This window comes from Martes martes (genome assembly GCF_963455335.1).
Source record: "Martes martes genome assembly, chromosome: 1".
Taxonomy (NCBI): Eukaryota; Metazoa; Chordata; class Mammalia; order Carnivora; family Mustelidae; genus Martes; species Martes martes.
Genome location: NC_137888.1, coordinates 84184228 through 84202384, shown reverse-complemented (window position 1 = coordinate 84202384; position 18157 = coordinate 84184228). Strand labels below are relative to the sequence as shown.

Sequence of the window (18157 nt, the reverse complement as noted above, 5' to 3'; positions counted from 1 at the left end):
TTGTCTGCAACATAGAGTTTTAGAGAGGTGATTAATGCTGGGCTACTCAAAATAAAACAACTCGTCATTGTTTCTTTCACTCTGGAAATCCAAATTAATTATGTTCATGACATTTTTACAGAAATCAGTGCAGAACATTGTTTAAATCTGAACACCATATTCATGTTTATAACATAAGTTCCAGCTGTGAACTGTTTCCTTTATTAATTCCACTTTAGAGAAACTGTATACATAAAGTACAACATTGAGGTACTTAGCATATTGCTTTTTAAACTGTTGGAGGCCATTTCCTTAATATTCCCTTCAGCCTCTACAGTTCAGTCTTGTTTTCCTTATACAGTACACCTCATGCCCTTTGGCATAATTGGTAAAGCTGTTTTCCATGGCTGAATTAATGACCTCTTGAAACTATCATTCTATTTCAAGAAGACATTTCCCCCTTGTTTATGATATTGAACACCAACAACAAATTGCTTTTAAGCAACAGATTTCATGTGTATGTGTGTGTGTATACATATGTAATTAAATAATACACATAACTGAAAATTTTGAAGTTATGCTTTTAAGCAACTGATTTTATATATACATAAATATGTGCATATATATACATACATATTTGTGCCCTCACCTATATAAAAAAAATGTTGAAAACAAGTAAAATCACATCACAAATTATTTTGAGTTGAGAGAGTAACTTTTCTACATTAATGCTTTCTACATTACTATTTTCTGCTAGTTCTAGGTAATAACTTCCAGGTGAAATCTATAAAATTGATACACCTAGATACTGCCCTTAGTGCTTTTTTTTTTTTTTTTTTTAAAGATTTTATTTATTTATTTGACACAGAGAGAGAGATCACAAGTAGGCAGAGAGGCAGGCAGAGAGAGGGGGAGAAGCAAGCTCCCTGCTGAGCAGAGAGCCCGATGTGGGGCTCGATCCCAGGACCCTGAGATCATGACCTGAGCCGAAGGCAGAGGCCTAACCCTCTGAGCCACCCAGGCGCCCCTTGCCCTTAGTGCTTTAAAAATGTTTCTATCCAGGCATTCTAGCACTGTGAATACACAGGTTCTGTGTGTTTTAACAGGGTATGGTGTGTGTGTGTGTGTGTGTAACTATGAAACATGTTCATTTGTCACTAAAAAATTAGTTTTTGAGAACTCCCCCTCCCCAAAATTGTGCTTGGTAAACAATGAAGTGCAAGAAAAAAACCAGAGTCAAACCCATTTTTATTAACTGAGAGATGTGCATAAAAGCTTGTGTGCTGTGTAGGAAAAAAACAAGTGTAAAATTTGTGGTAACTTTAAAATTCCGTGGAACCTCACTGCATGACTAGTATTACATTATAGACATTCTGAATTTTAGGGAGAGAAATGTTCCATAGTTGATACAAGGGAAATACACTTGATTCGTATTATAAGTGTTTTTACAAGATTTTGTTGCAAAGCTCCAAATGCTAATAACAGCAACATGTAGGATATACTACATATACTGGTACTTAGATGTTCATGTTGCTGTCTTGGATATGGGTGAATTTTAAGATGTATCTAAAACAGAATACCCTTAAAGGACAAATAATTTAAAAGATTATGATAACTTTCCTGTTTGTTTGAATGGTGGGTGATACTGATAGCCACATGTAACTAAAATTTACAGTGTTTGAATAACATTAACGTGCAGTTACTCAATATGATGTGATTTCATTAAATCTTGTACCATTCTCAATTTAAATAAATTGTCTCAACTCCTTATTGTTTTGCCAAAAACAGCTTAAAATTGCTTTTATGTAACAAAGATATACATATCATATTTTATTACATTGCCATATAGTCACACATCTGATACAGTTTGCACAGAGAAAGATTTTAATGTTTTTCTGTGTTTTAATAATACTTCAAATGATTTTAATGACAGGATCATTAGCTTTTAGCAGTTTAGAGTAAACCATTCTCTTCTGTTACAATTCAGACTTCTTAGAACTGTCAGACTTTTTCTATTAGCATTTAAAAGTTTAAGTCATTTTCTCAAATTAATTTCACAAATTCTCAAATTAATCACATCAGTTTCCTCTAATACAATCTCAGGATTGTCAACCTTTTTTTCAGTCATAAGAACAATGTTTCTAGATACATATGTAAGGTTCACACATGTAAAATCTTTCTTAATATAACACTCATCCTTCTCCAAGCAGAGAAACATTTGTTTTCCTTTTCCTTTCATGGTGGTCATAAACTATAATAATTATATGGTATACAATATGTATATTGTACATAGACTGCATATGTACATTATACATAATGCATGTTAATATATTATTTTATATTACCATTTGCTTAAAGGACATTTCATAGAATGGTAGAACTGATACAATGACATTTATTTTTTTCTTAGGATATGTTGACTAAATCCTTCTGTAGTACATTACTTGCACAATTATGGCTTTAAAGAAAGTCACAAGTTCTTATGTTTTGTGTCATGTTGTGGAATGTACTTCAAAATAAAGGGAAAAGCATATGACATCATGCTTCATGCCATGGTATGGCATATTATGTATCAATCATTTCTACATACAACTATGTGGTGAGTGATACAATTAAGACCTAGACTACACAATCTATGCTTATTACAAAAAGTTGTATATTACGCCACAGTACTAAAAATAAAATATATTCTTCTCAAATAGTGAAAATAAGATATCCTTCATGTATTTTAGGTCACATCTGTTTTCTCCTTTGACCATGCCTCTTTTTTCCCCCATGTCCAATATTTTATTAAACAGTAATGACAGACAATTCCGGGACCATTAAGGGAAGAGGGCCATAAAGAAGAAAAGACGATTATCTTGTCATTAATTGCACAAATACACTCCTGATACGTTCAATACATGGCAAAAATACAAAAATAAAAGACAAATAAATATAAATATCTTCTCAGTTATTGAGAAATCAAAAGTCCAACTGTACCTTATTAAGAATACGATCTTCGATACACCTAATTCCTGTGTGTCTTCAATAGGTACAGCACCTAACTGGATATCACGGGTATCCCTCCCCATATTGTGAGCCATCAGCGGTGACTATGCTTGGCCAGGAAGTTACCAAGGGGGGGATTTTTGGGTTCTCCGCAAGGGAGGGAGGGATTCAATCATACCTAGGCGCTGCTCTCCCCGACCGCGCGCAGCAGTCTCCAGTCGCCGCTCGCCCCTACGGCTCCTCGCCCTCCGCCCATCTTGGGAGACCGTGACCTGTCCAGGCGAGAGGCAGAGGTATGGAACTGCGTCCCTTTCCCCGCATCCCCAAAGGTGACAGCCTTTCTCCCGACGCACAAGGGCTCACGTGTTCTCTTTGATTCGGAAAGCAGGCACTTACGAGTGAACACAGGTCTGAGGAGAGGCTGAGGGCGGGGACGTCCTTCGAAGTTGCGCTCCAGCCTCGTCCGCTTCTGTCGCCCCAGCCGTGCGAGCCTAACGTTTCCTTGAACCGAATGAAACGTAGGGAAACTTAAGATACCGGGGCAAGCGGGAGTGGGGGTGACTCCAACCCAGGCGCCGGGCGACAGGCGATTCGGCCCGGGTGCCAGGCGGGGTCTGAGGCAGTCGGCGGTGGCAGCGGCCACCTCGGTCGTCGCGTCCCACCCGCAGCCCCCCTAGCCCCGTTCTGTCCGCGCGGTCCTCGAGCGGCCACAGACGCTCAGATGAGCGGGAAGCGGCCCTCGCCGCCGTCGGACTCCCCGGCGCCGCCGCCTCGCGGGCGGCCAAGCACCGACACGGGCAGCACGACCTCCCCGGGGCTGAGCTGCTGCAGCCGCATGGACTCCTCGTAGGTGGGCAGGTACTTGACCTCCTCGTAGCTGGGCAGCTGCAGGAAGACCGGCGAGACTACGCGAAGCTCGTGCTCCGAGGCGCAGGAGGGGGCCGAGCGCCCTACGCCTCCCCGGCCTCGGCCCCCGCCGCCACTGTCCAGCAGCGAGTCCTGAGAGCCGGCGGCCGCCTCGTCGCGCAGTAGCGCGGGCGAGTCGTCGTCGTCGTCGGGCGGCCCCGCGGCCCCCGGCGGCCCTGCGCCCCCCGGCGGCCCGGGCCGTGCCTGCCCTGGCCGCGCCTGGCCGCGCGGGTACCTGCGTGGGCTGGGGCAGATGATGCGCTGCAGGAAGTAGCCGATGGCGAAGAGCACTAGCAGGATAAGCAGCCCAGAGAGCTTGCGGACGAACCAGCCCACGTTGTCTAGGAAGGCGTGCAGCGGCAGCTTGCAGCAGCGCACCGCTGTGGCGTTGGCCGCGTCGCAGCAGCGCTCCCGCTCGCCACACGCCAGCTCCGCGCAGCCCCCGCCGCCCCGCGAGGGCGCCACCAGCGCCAGCGCCAGCAGTAGCAGCAGCGGCAGCAGCGGCGGCGGTGCCGGTGCCACCGACAGGCCCTCCGCTGTGACCCCGGGTCCCCACATGGCCGGCGCAGACCGTCGCTAATGTCCGGGGAGGGGGTTGGGGGATCCGTCTGTCCGCGTGTCCGTCGGCCCCTCCCCGGGCGCTGCGCTGGGTCCCGCGCACCGCCTCCTGCGCCTCCGCTACCTGCGGCCGGAGCAGTCCTCACTTGGCCACGCTTGGGCGGAAGGAGGAGCCCGAGGCGCGCCCAGGCTGCGGGAGGCGGCCGCTCCTCACAGCGGGAGCGGCCTCCTGAGCTTCTGACCTTAACCCCGCGCGCCCAGCCGCCCCGGCTCGCCTCAGGGCTCTTGGAGCCGCCCAAGATGGCAGAGGCAGCCTGTCCACGGCTGCCGTGGGCATTTTCGCCCCGCCGGCCGCACTCTTCCAAGCCCCCCTTGTCACCTTCCGGGGCTGGAAGGGTTAACGCTCCGCTCTGAGCTCCGGAGCCCCCTGATCTCGATTAATTCAGCCGTCGCGCTCTTCTCCGCCGCTCGGGCGGGGGGCTCTTACTGGCGTAGGTGTCTCAGTTTTAAGTGATTGGATTTCCCCAGGAATGTTATTTAAATTGACTTGCGACTGGGATTCGCTTACCATCTTTCTTGTGATCTTTCTGATTAAAAATGGATGATGGCCACTAATGGCTAGCGCAGCCCCGCAGCCGTCCCAGAGCTTGGGGGATGGGGACCGCCTGATGGTTCCGGGCAGATGTTTGGGGCTGAGAAGTTGGAACTCCAGGAGACGTCGAGAACAGATAGAGAATTCCCCAGAGAGACTAAGTCGAGGCACCACAGAAGTATCCCCGGGGAGGCAAGGGAGCTCTCTGGCAAGGTGACTCTAGTTGACCAAGGAGAGGACAGGGGGCCCCTATTTCCTCAGCGGCTCATCCTATAAGACCCCACTGCACCCGAGGCACAGAACAGGGATTTGAGTTTCGGGGTAGAAAGAGGCCGCTTCTCCAGCCTGAAAACACATTTGTGAAATGTCAAAGGGGAGTTGTAAGTGGTTGGCACTGTTCCTGAGCATTGATCTGCATAGAAAGGGTCTTTCTCAAGGTTATTCTTCTTTGCAAAGTTTGCCTTTAAAGGGAGTCTCTGCTCTCTCAGCACAGGGGACAGAGTACGGGTCCTGGAAGTCACTACTACTCCTTGGGGATGGCCCTGAGGGCACTTGGGAGGGAAGGCAGTTACCCGGTTTCTGACTCACAGCCTGCTGCGGGGTGGCCTTCAGCCGCCCCTTGGAGCCACACCGTGGAGAAGCCAGGAGCTTGTGCTTTTATGAAAGAAGACTGAAACAGTTATCTTTCTAGGATTAGGGTTTATTCGTTCCTTCACCCCTTAACCAATAGGACCCCTATAGAGAAATCAAACAGGAAACTCCATAGTCATTGAGAGAAAAAAATAAAAGCAAAGGAAAAGTATAAAGAAAAGCAGTATTCAAATGTAGGCCAGATGAAAGCAGACTTCTCTCAGAGTAAGTGACACTGTATCTCCCTAATAGCCTCATGGACCAAGGTTGAGGGTGGTGGTTTGATTTAAACAGGCCATTGCCCTGTCTAAATGAAAGCATTTAAAGTATTTCCGCTCCTGGGAACACTTTACTTTGCCTCATACTCCAAAACAATCCTTTCTCCCTCTGGAGAATCTTGGAAGTGTTGCTCAGACAAGTTACTTCATGTGAAACTTGGTTGAGCACCGGTCCTTCTTTCCAAGCTCTCCTGAAGCCACAACATTTCTCTGTGCCATGGTCGATTTCTCTGTAGGGAGACCTTAAACCAATTTTGTAAAGTTTGATTATCAAGGGGTTTCAAATTGAAGTCAGATAAAGGAGTGGAAATGATTCATTTTTTAAACAATGAACATTGCATTATTCTTTTACTCACCCATTCTTTTGTCAAATTTACATCAAACATCTTCTATAATCGAAGAACTCTGATATTCACCATTATGGGGAGAAAAAAAAAAGAGACTCTTCCCCTAGCCTGGAATAAACTGAGGTCTGCACTCCCAGCTGCCACTAAATGCAGTAAAGAAGAGACTCATCAAAGGGCAACAAGTGGCAGTTTTCTCTTTGGTCCTGATTCATTCTTACTTTCCCAAAGAAAAAATAAATTAACAAGTTTCAAACAATCTTGAGGATGAAGACAATTCATAGCTTGAGATGGGCTTTGATTATGAAGTTGAAGAAAATATCAAGACCTCTTTGGGTTTTTTATTATCTGATCTCCTAGGATTTCTGCTACTAGTAGTAGGAGCAATGCAAAAATAAAGGAGGAATGGCATGGCTGGTGATACACAGGTGAAAGTGCGGGGCACCTGGGTGGCTCAGTCAGTTAAGCAGCTGCCTTCTGCTCAGGTCACGATTCCAGTGTCCTGGGACTGAGCCCAGCATCAGGCTCCTTGCTCAGGGGGAAACCTGCTTCTCCCTCTGCCTCCGTCTGCCACTCTCACTGCTTGTGCTCCCTTTATGTCTCTGTTAAATAAATGAACTCTTAAATAAAAAAAAATAGGTGAAAGCACCTTGCTTATTGTTATTTTGAAATTACTAAACAAACAGCATTGAATGGTTTAATTTCTGTCTGCCTTTAAGGCTTTAGGATTCGTTTGCATAATATTAGAACAGTAGAAGAACAACATAGATCTTACATAAAATAAGACAGTGTCAGAGTTACTTATATGAAAACAAAGAAAAGGATGAGGTCTGCAAAATGAGTATGAAATGGACTTTTATTTGATTTTTTTCTTTCCAAATTGATAGCCTCAAAGTATCATCCATTAAAGACCCTCTACAGAAACTGGCGCCTCTGGTTTTTTCTTCTCTAACCTCTCAGTCTCACTTAATTCATTTTTATTTGTAATATAATTTATAGTGTACAACCTTTCAAAGGAAAGAAAAGAAACACTATAGCTTTAAAAGCTCCAGAAAAGACCCGATCTTTAGTACTCAGTGTCCTTATTCTTTATATTTTTTAAACACACAAATGAATGGAGTAGACTTTAGCTCACAGAAAGTCACAAATTCAACGTAGTGAGGAAGTTAGAACATAATTATATGTTCCATAGAATAATTGAAAGATAAAGAAAGATGACAATGTAAAAACGGAAAAGAAACCTCATTTTGTTGAAAATTGGCACTAAATTGTGTGTAAGTAAGTGTGTGCAAGAGATAAAAACAGATGGAAGGGGGATGGAGACTGTCTTTTATCCAAAAAACATGGTGTCTTGGAGTATAGCTTGATAGACATTAAGAATATTAATTGCGGGGCGCCTGGGTGGCTCAGTCAGTTAAGCATCTGCCTTCCACTAGGGTCATGATCCCAGGAACCTAGGATTGAACCCCATGTGGGGCTCCCTGCTCAGCAGGAAGTCGGCTTCTGTTTCTCTCTCTCCCTCTGCCTCTCCCTGCACGCCCCCCACCCCTGAGCTCTCTCTCAAATAAATAAATAAATAAGATCTTTTAAAAAAAGAATATTAATTGCTTTATCTTGCCATAGTGCTTGAATATTTTTGAAAAATTTACCTTCCTCATTTATTTACGCTCATATGAATAAATGCCAAATTAGCCACACTTTTTCACTTTTCAAAACAGAAGAAAGTAAACAGAATGCAACAAAACTGGCTGCTGTTTTATTTATGCTTCTCGGAGCCATCCTGATAACTTGAGTGAGACTGGGTGGCCTTATCATGCAACTTTTTGTTCTATCACATGACACCTGGTCCAGAAGGGAATTTTTCTCTGAGGTCCACTGATTGTGAGCTGTGCCTTCAAGCCTGTGAAGCAATAGTTTTGTACTTTCCACATCCCTTCCTCAAAATGTGTAAACATGGGCAGTTGGGACCTTGTAAACCATCCAGTCTGTAGGAACTCTTTATTCAGGGTGTGTAGCATATTTCCTTACTACTAACTTGTTATTAAAATTGATTTATTAACCTTCTCATTTTATGGTTTCCCTCCCTGAGTGACAATAAATTAAGGGTTTTTTTTTTTTTGTAAATAGCATATATTTACATAAATGTGTCTATATAGAAATAATTTGTGATCTGAAATAATCTGCTTTGATGTTCTTTTCAGATCGTATTTCTTTCATCACTTATTTAATAAATACTTAATGAGGACTCACTTTGAGCTAGGGGATACTATATTCTGTTTGGGGGATTCTATAAAAATCAAACTCTTCCCTTTCCCCAGGGAGCTTACTGAGGAGAGGAGAGAGAACAACAGACACTGATCAGTTAAGCTAATGAATTCCTAATTCCAACAATGACCAGCAATTATAAAGGAGAAGTTCAGCTTACTAACATTTTTTTACACTAGATATGATCTGGAAGGGGAGTGTGGTGGGGGTGTCAGCCAGAGAGTCTTCCCTAAGAAATAGTTCCTTAAGAATAGACACGGTGAAGAGGAAAGATGTGTTCCAGGCAGAGGAAACTGCATGGGGACAAGTTCCCAAGGTGGGAAGACCCTTCCCTCATCATCTCTTATGCTTGGGGGCAAAGCCTATGTCCTTTCTACTTCAACAGTTGAGATTCTCTCCTAGATAAGCTTTAAGTAGAGTCAAGCCCTCTCCCCCTGTTGTGAAAAAAAAATTTTTTTTTTAATTTCTTTTCAGGGTAACAGAAGAATTCATTGTTTTTGCAACACACCCAGTGCTCCATGCAATACATGCCCTCCTTAATACTCACCACCTGGTTCCCTCAACCTCCCACCCCCCACCCCCCGCCCCTTCAAAACCCTCAGGTTGTTTTTCAAAGTCCATGGTCTCTCATGGTTCACCTCCCCTTCCAATTTCCCTCAACTCCCTTCTACTCTCCACCTCCCTATGTCCTCCATGTTATTTGTTATGCTCCACAAATAAGTGAAACCATATGATGATTGACTCTCTCTGCTTGGCTTATTTCACTCAGCATAATCTCTTCCAGTCCCGTCCATGTTGATACAAAAGTTGGGTATTTATCCTTTCTGATGGAGGCATAATACTCCATAGTGTATATGGACCACATCTTCCTTATCCATTCGTCTGTTGAAGGGCATCTTGGTTCTTTCCACAGTTTGGCCATTGCTGCTATAAACATTGGGGTACAGATGGCCCTTCTTTTCACTACATCTGTATCTTTGGGGTAAATAGCAATTTTTTTAAAGATTTTATTTATTTATTTGACAGAGAGGGAGAGATCACAAGTAGGCAGGCAGAGAGAGGAAGCAGGCTCCCCCCTGAGCAGAGAGCCGGATGCAGGGCTCCATCCTAGGACCCTGAGATCATGACCAGAGCTGAAGGCAGAGGCTTAACCCACTGAGCCACCCAGGTGCCCCTGTTGTGCAATTTTTAAACAAATCTGGTTCTCTGCAGGGTCTGTAACAGGTTGTGTGATGATAGTTACCTCTGCAGTCCTGTTCAGCTTCTTCTGGGAGACCAGGAAAGTTCCAGCAATGTGTCCTGTTCGCTCTACCTCCACACCCATGACTTGGAGTGGAGTTTGGATTTCCTTTCAACTCTATTAGATGGCAGCTTGCTGACAAAAGGCTTCTTCAAGCCAAATGCTTGAAGTAGGAGAAAAGTCAACTTGGGATGTTTGTATCTTTTGTTCAAATTAGGTGCAAAAGGAAATGGCAATCTTTCTCGCCCGCTTGAAATAAAAAACAAAAGGATGAGTACACTCAGGACCTTATGGACATAATAATATCTACATTTGTATTTGATCTTTCAGCTTTTCAGAGCACTTCTGCATGCATTGTTTGGTTTTCTCCTCACTACATTCCCGTGAGATGGGCTGAACTTATTCTTACCCCTTTTTCCAGGTGAAGAGAGGTTAAAAAGCACCTGAATTCCAGAGCAAATCGGTGGCAGTCCTGAAACTGGAATCCAAACCTACCTCAAAATTGTGAGTAGGCATCTTACTCCCTCACGGACTTGGGCATGGCTCAAGGGGCCCCTGTGGGGGAGGCACTTGTCTTCTCTCTGACAATTTCCGATGTCTTGAGAGACCAGCCAAATTATAAGGAAAATGAGAGTCGAGCTGGACTGTGTTCTAGACAAGGAATACGAGATTCTTCTGAGGAAATAATTTCTGTCACTTGTGTGGCCATTTTCAGTAACACATTAATAATGGTTAGATAATAATACGACAGGCCAGCTATTTTTGTACGCATTTCTGTAAACAAAAAACAAATTCCCCTCCTTCATTGTGTTCCATTCTTTATCCATGTACTAAGCTATCAGTATGCTAAGTTACATGCTGGAGAAAACAAGGATATATTGGGCTCTGAAACACAGTATGTATGAGTGACTTAACCTTCCCTGTTTAAATTTTGCTTTATACCAATTTATCAGTTAATTCCTCATGGCAAACTTTCTCTTTTTTGCTAGAGATATAAAACTAAACCATAAATATTATGAGATATATTTAGTGAAGCCAAGAAGATCTGAAATTAGAATTCCCGTTATGTCAGCTGAATGAATTCATTCTCACTCATTCTTTTTTTAAATGGTCAGATTGTTGAAGTTAGAATATATTTGTCAGTAGGCTGATGTACCAGTCAAATGCTCACACTGGCAGAAAAATCATATAGTGTGAAATGAATAAGATGAAACATTTTTACGCTCCATTATTTTAACTTGAAACTAGTAATATACCCTTTGCCTCCCTTTCATTACAAGGAAAAATTGGTTGTTAATACTGTCTTCTCAATATTCTCTGTACACCTGGATGGAGTGTGAAGTGATTGTTCTTGCTCTGTACTCTACCCACAACTTTAGAGTTACGGGGCAGCTGGATGAGTAGCACTGACTCTGAGCCGGCCATTCGTCCCAGGACAGGGCTTCCTGCTTCTAACGTTAATTGACATGGATAACCATCTTCCAAGACACTTGTGAAAATAGCCCAAATATCCAAATTTTGGGTTAACAATTTCAACTGTAGATTTATCCAACTATGAATTTTTAAAAGGGCCGTTTGAGTATAATCTTAATCTTCTTTTTTTTAAAAGATTTTTTTACGTATTTATTTTTGAGAGAGAGAGAGAGAGAGCAAGTGCATGTGCATGAGCACAAATGGGGAGAGGGGCAGAGGAAGAAGCAGGCTCCCCGCTGAGCAAGGAGCCCCATGCGGGACTCAATCCCCAAACCCTGGAATCATGACCTGAACCCAAAGCAGATGCTTAAATGACTGAGCCACCCAGGCACTCTTAATCTGCCTTTTCATTTTTATTTTCCACTCCTTCCCTTCCTGTACCCTTTGCTTCAATAAATGACTACCTGACATAGATCTTCAACTCCCTGCTTAAGAGATGTTGTGCCTTCCCTTTGGCTGTGCCCTCTATCAGGGCACAATTCTCTTTTCCCATCTCCTCAGGTCAAAACCGTAGAAGATGTAGCTCCAATGTCACCTACCCTCCATAATTTATGCTACTCACCCCCAAAGCCACTGTCCTCATTCAGAACTTATCTCTTTCTTCTAGGAATCTCCTTAATACCATCTCCTATTTGTGGCAATTCTCATTTTCTACCTTACTTCAGGAGGTTGTGTACCTATCTTAACCTTCAGGCTTCTAGAAATCAGTTCACGGCAGTAAGCTTTGTATCTGTGCCTCTGTAGAACACTGGTTGTCCACTTTTCTGTGAACTGACCCCTTTGGACAACTTTGGGAGGCTCACCTGAAGGGTTCCCCTGTACCCACATTACCTCCTTACCCATTGCTATGCTATTGTTGAAATGCAACTCCTCCCTGCCTGCCTGTGCTCTCTTAGAAATTCATGAGGCAAAGTTCTCAAAAGACAGCGCGCCATCTTTCTATAGTCCTGATTTGCTGTTAGGTCACTCAGCAAGGCTTCTACTGCTGCACACAAGTCACAGAACCCATTCGGTTCACCCTCCCATGGGACAGGCATCCCCATATGTGTTGGGCTCACATGGGACAGCACGAACTGCTTAGTGTTGAGGAACACATCCATGAAGAGCTTCCAAAACTCCAGAAAACCATGGCCGCACCATGCAGGAAAATCCACCTTGGCAACTTATTCACAATAGATGCTGAATGCATTTTTACAGAATTAGTTTACCTAAGTTTATGAATCTGCTTATATTTTCAACATGTACCCTTCTCCTGAGTAACTATTGTGTGGTTTTGCTACCTGCAGAATAAAGTATTTTACCTTACAAAATAAGTCATTATTTACTGGCAACCTGCCTACTGTTAGCACCTGGGCCAGTCTGGGGTGATTTTACCCTTAGATCTACTTCCAACCTTCGAAGCTCTGTCCTGTACCAAAGAAGGCCTGATCCCTTGAGGGGATCAGGATTCTGGCAGCGTTCAGCCAGGAAGAGACTGGAGGCGGGTAGAGGGAGAAACTGGGGTGGGAGGCCTGGAACTCTGGGCACTTCCATGGCTCCCATGGACAGGTTTGCTGTGAGGGCTCTTGTAAAACCATATCTTCCCTCCCATTGTTGCTAATCTCTGGGCTGCTTCACTCTCTCCTGGGGGTTTCTTAGCTCTTTCTCTGTAACCACTTTCTTGTATTTAATCTAAGTCCTTCTGTTTTAAATACTGAGAATGATTTCTTTTTCTGGTTGGACCTTGACTGATACAGTGGCCCTAAACCCCCTTCTACAGCTCTAGGGATGTAGGCATAACAAATGATACGATTCCTCTGATTCTACAGATTGAAGAGAGTGGTGTTTTCTCCTCTGTTGCCTAAGTCTAGTCCCATTTCTCCCACCCATCTGCATGGAAAAGTTGGCCTCCATTGCTAGGTAGTGTTAGTACAGCTCTGTGACCTTGACCACAGAATCTCTGAGTCTGTGTTTCCTCATCTGTAAAGTAAAGGATATAGTACCTACCTTATGGAGTGGTTATGAAGATTAAATGAATGGATACATATGAAGTGCTTACAACACTGCTTGGCACATAGCAAGGTCTATATAAGTGTCAGCTATTATTATTTAACCAAAAAGAGTGCATTATCTTTTCCTGCCTGTTATTTTGATTCTGAAAATGGTGAAGTACAAAGCTAATTTGTCTTAGGGCTATCATGATTTTATTAGATTTGTAACTTGTCTTCCTGAATCAGCCAAAGACAAATGGAGCCCATTAACTTTGTAGAATTTAATATTTGGCCCTGAGCTTTATCACTGGCAATGCTATAAGAATTAGCCACATAAATTTGTTACTGCATTTGGAAAATGTCTGGAGGCATTATGTCTCCTATGAAATTCTCCCTTTGAATGATTACTTCTAGAATTCTGTCCAAAAAAGCCTTGTTTTCCTTATGGACTGGACCTGTTAAAACTTTATTCTTTTTCATCATGGTAATTATGTAAATGGCCACGAATCCCTTTTTGCTTTGGTTGCCGGGGAGCTCAGAGCTAAATTTAAAGTTTAGCAACATACATGCTGGTCCCTCCTTTTCTCCCTCTATATTTATGTTTTTTCTTTAATATAGCCTTGATTTTTAACTTCAATTTATTTTTTAAGTCTTATTCATATTTTGCCATTTCTACTTATGTAATAAATTATAGCAAGTCTTTCTGGAATAAGTATGTGATGTAAATAAGTAATGCTAAATTTATAGGGTTTTTAGAGCATGTTGTGAGTTTCCAGTGTTATTCTGCATCACTGAATTTCTTTAGGGTATAATCTGAGTGTAAAAAATTATACTCTTAACTATAGTATGTCTTGGGAAGTTCAAGTGGTTTGGTCACATGTCTCAGACATTTTTATCTCAGAACCAATTATAATAGCCTTTACCAAAGTCTCACAGAGGAGGAGTTCTTTGTGATGCTACTGCTATTTGGAAAAATAGTTTGATGACCAAGTAAGTTTGGAAAATGTCCAGTTACAGAAAATTATGTCAGCTTCATTAGTTCAGGATTTTTCAGAGCCTTTAATTTGATAAGGTACACTGTGATTCTCTAACTGGGAACAATATAAGTTAACATTTTTCTAATGTATGTGACCGAGGAACTCCCTCCACACTGTACTGCCACTTTTTTTCTTAACTGAAACTCCAGTTAATATTTTAAGAAGTGAGGGCTCTTTAAGATAGGCCAATGTCCCATGGACTGGGTTTTGCCAGGCCAACAAAGCAAGTACCATTTTTTCAATAAGTCCACAAGAAAATCTGAAAGGACTGTCCACCATCAATTAAGAGCACTCCTTAGAATCATGAATCTTGAAGATTTTATTTTTAAAAAGTTCATCTTACTTTAATCATAAAATCAGATTATTTGGAAGGAAATGCATATTTTTAGTGTTCGGTCCTCACTGTTTTCTGCTTCAAGTCTACTAGTCTGGACAGAAATATAAAATCAATGACTATGTCACTGACATGACATTTAAGTTGTTCCGTATCACGGGGCCATGGTTTAGTTTTAGACAGAGTCAGATTCAAAATGAGTCTAAAAATAGCATTAAGGGGATCAAGCTGTGAATATGACAATTTTTTAAATGACATACTTGGGAAATAAAAGTAATTGCTTTTGAGAACCTTTCCATATATAAACCTCAAACATGAGGCACAATTTTATTAAGATTGACAAGGCTAATCTATAATTAAAGCAGTTTGGAAAGACATTTACAGTGATTTACTTTTTCTTAAAGCTGCACAAAAATGGATCCTAAGTGGAACTGTCTAATAATACAGCATTCTGGCTGCCGGTCTGTGTTTGGTTCCAGAGAGCACTGGCTCCAGAATTCCAGATTTCTCTGTTAATGTGGACATTTATTCCCTCTTATGGCACAGTTTTCCTATCATAACTGGAACACTAACACTTTTTTCGTACTTACCATTTATGAAATGCTTGCACATGTGTTATCATGCTTGTTACAACATGATGGATGAGGAAAGTGTTAGTAGGAACAATTATGCTGGGTGGTTGGGAGTTTGAGCCATGGAGTCAGATGGATCTGGGCTTACCTGGCTCTACCATTAGTTCCACAGTCTCGGGGAGGCTACCTAACCACCCCAAACCTCAGTTTCCTCCTCTATAAATGGGAGTAGCAATAGAATCTAACTTATAAGCTAATGTGAGGATTAAATGAGATAATTCAAAGTGCTGGATGTATAGTAAATGTCCAACAGATAAATTATTTTAAAGGATGTAGAAGAAAAATGAGACTTTGTTCAAGGTTGCAGAAAAAAAGAAGAGCTAAGATCTGAACTCTGATCTTATTCTTTCCAGGAGGGCTTGGGGATCCCTTCCCACCTGGTGATCTCACTGCAGACCCCACCTGACAAGGCTCCAGCATGTAACCTACCATAGCATCAGTAGAGATGTGGGGTGGTCTAAAGTACAGAGCTTTAGAATTAGGCAGACTTGCGCTTATAGCCAAGTGGTGCCATTTGTTAGCTCTGTGAAACTGGGGTCATGGTACCTTTTCGGGATCTTTGTCAGGATTCAGTGAGCTGATGTACTTAAAGTGGCAGGAACATGATAAGTTCTAGATAGATGCTGGTCATTGTTGAGAAGTGATGTGGGGTCAGGGGGCCTCCGTCTCCATCTGGAGAGAACAGGAATTGCCCTGGTTCTTGTCCAGTGGGGTGGAGAGTTAGACTTGTATTTTATTCCCTCTACCCAGATATGAAGAAAGAGATAGAAAGGCTTTCTCATCCCCATAATTTTTTAACAACCTTGTTTATAAACTTTATCTGCATAATCCAAAATAAAATATTAAAGCTCCTTAATAGGCTCTTAAAAGTAACATTTTGGCAAGCTCTTCTGAGCATGTTTACTGCTTCTTGGGTTTGTAGTTACAGTAAGCCAATATATGCTTCTAGATGTAATTGGAAATTTACACTTAAGTATCAGATGCTTAAAAGAACACCAGAGAATGGAATAGTCAGATGCCCCACCAAGTTTGACATTAACTACTGTTGATTGGGAGTCATATAAGCATTTAGATGTTACAAAAATGATATCTTGAATTCTGTGGGCCTGGCGAGGAGGCCGAAGAGCAGAAGCAGGAGGTACTCCCCTGGGAAGTGGGGGACAGCTCTACCAAAGAAGGGAAATGTGAGCCAGAGCTTGAAGGAGGAGTTGGGACAGGAAAAGACACTGAGAACTGTGGGTCACAATAATGTAAAGTGTGTACAACAGATCTTACAGTCTAAAGAATGAAGCAAATGTACGTGACATGGATTATTTATTTATTTATTTATTTGACAGATAGAGATCACAAGTAGGCAGAGAGAGAGAGAGGAGGAAGCAGGCTCCCCGCTGAGCAGAGAGTCTGATGTGGGGCTCGATCCCAGGACCCTGGGATCATGACCTGAGCTGAAGGCAGAGGCTTTAACCCACTAAGCCACCCAGGTGCCCCAACGTGAAATGGATTAAATGTGTCACCCCAAAATTAATATTTTGAAATCCTAACCCCAAATGTGAAAATATTAGGAGATGGGGCCTTTGGGAGGTGATTAGTTTGTGAGGATAGAACCCCAATAAGTAGGATAACTGCTTTCATAAAAGGGACCCCAGAGAGCTCACTTACTCCTTCCATCACGTGAGAATAAAATGAGAAGTTGGCAGTCTCCAACCCCACAAAGGGTCCTCATCAAAGCCCGACTGTTATGGCACCCTGATCTTGGATTTTCCAGCCTCTCAAACTATGAGAAATAAGTTTCTGTTGTTTATAGGTGACCCAGTCTATGGTACTCTGTTTTAACAGCCTGAGCTGACTAACATAGCAAGGACCTGAGAATACACATAACTCTAAAATTGAATCAGGAATTCAGTTCTCCCCTGGTCTATGCCAGTAACCATATATCCCTGCCTCTTGCCTCTCATCTCCAACCCTCAACCCCCAGGGTAAAAGTAGGACATCCAAATTCCTTCAACATTGTGGCAGATTGTATTTTCCAAAGATAACTCTACTGGGGTGTGTGTGTGTGTGTGTATTCCATCTCATGTGTTCTTTTTTTTTTTTTTAAGATTTTATTTATTTATTTGACAGAGAGATCACAAGTAGGCAGAGAGGCAGGCAGAGAGAGAGGGGGAAGCAGGCTCCCTGCTGAGCAGAGAGCCCGATGTGAAGGGTCAATCCCAGGACCCTGAGATCATGACCGGAGCCAAAGGCAGTGGCTTAACCCACTGAGCTGCCCAGGTGCCCCTCATCTCATGTGTTCTTACAATGTGATATTAACATGCCTCCCTCAAGAGCTGGAGTTTATGGTCCCTTCCTTTGAACCTATACAATGCAGCAGAAATGGCTCTGGATGACTTCCAAGGCTAGGTCCTGAAAGGTAACATGGCGCTTTCTCTTGGGACACTTGCCCTTAGAACTATGTCATGAGGAAACTCACGCCACACAGAGAGGCCTCATGTGTATACTCCAGCTGACAGCCTAATCTAGGCCCCCAGCCAACAGCCAGCGTCAACCACCAGACATGTGAATGAATGAGTCTTCTAAGGATTCTAGCTTCCTGCCAGCCAAGGCCACGGACATTGAGGACCAGAGCCAAAACAGCCTTCTGTGCCCCACTTGAATTCCTAGATCTGAATTCTTAGTGTTGTCCTAAGCCTCTAAGTTTTTGGGTGATTTTCTTCACAGCCATAGTAATCAGAGCAAATATCTCTCCCCAGTTATTTCTGTGAATCCTGAGGGCGTTTCAAAGGTGTCTCATGAACAGTCCTCTCATGCTCTTCCTCTTCCTGTGCAATGGTTGCTGCTGAAGGAGCCATGCGAAGCACAATGGCTCTCTGCTGTCACCATTGCAGGGGCCCTGGTGTGATTAGAACCAGGTTAGGCTCTGTGGGACCC

At 43.0% G+C, this 18157-nt stretch overlaps 1 protein-coding gene across 1 annotated transcript; it reads right to left on the bottom strand.

The window, feature by feature from the left end:
* Window positions 1-3687: 3687 nt before the first annotated feature.
* On the bottom strand, window positions 3688-4434 carry LOC308354133 (putative membrane protein C3orf80; the record flags this gene model as incomplete). Its single annotated transcript, XM_080821443.1, has 1 exon — window positions 3688-4434. One exon carries the CDS (start codon window positions 4432-4434, stop codon window positions 3688-3690), a length of 747 nt encoding a protein of 248 aa, XP_080677569.1.
* Window positions 4435-18157: the final 13723 nt, after the last annotated feature.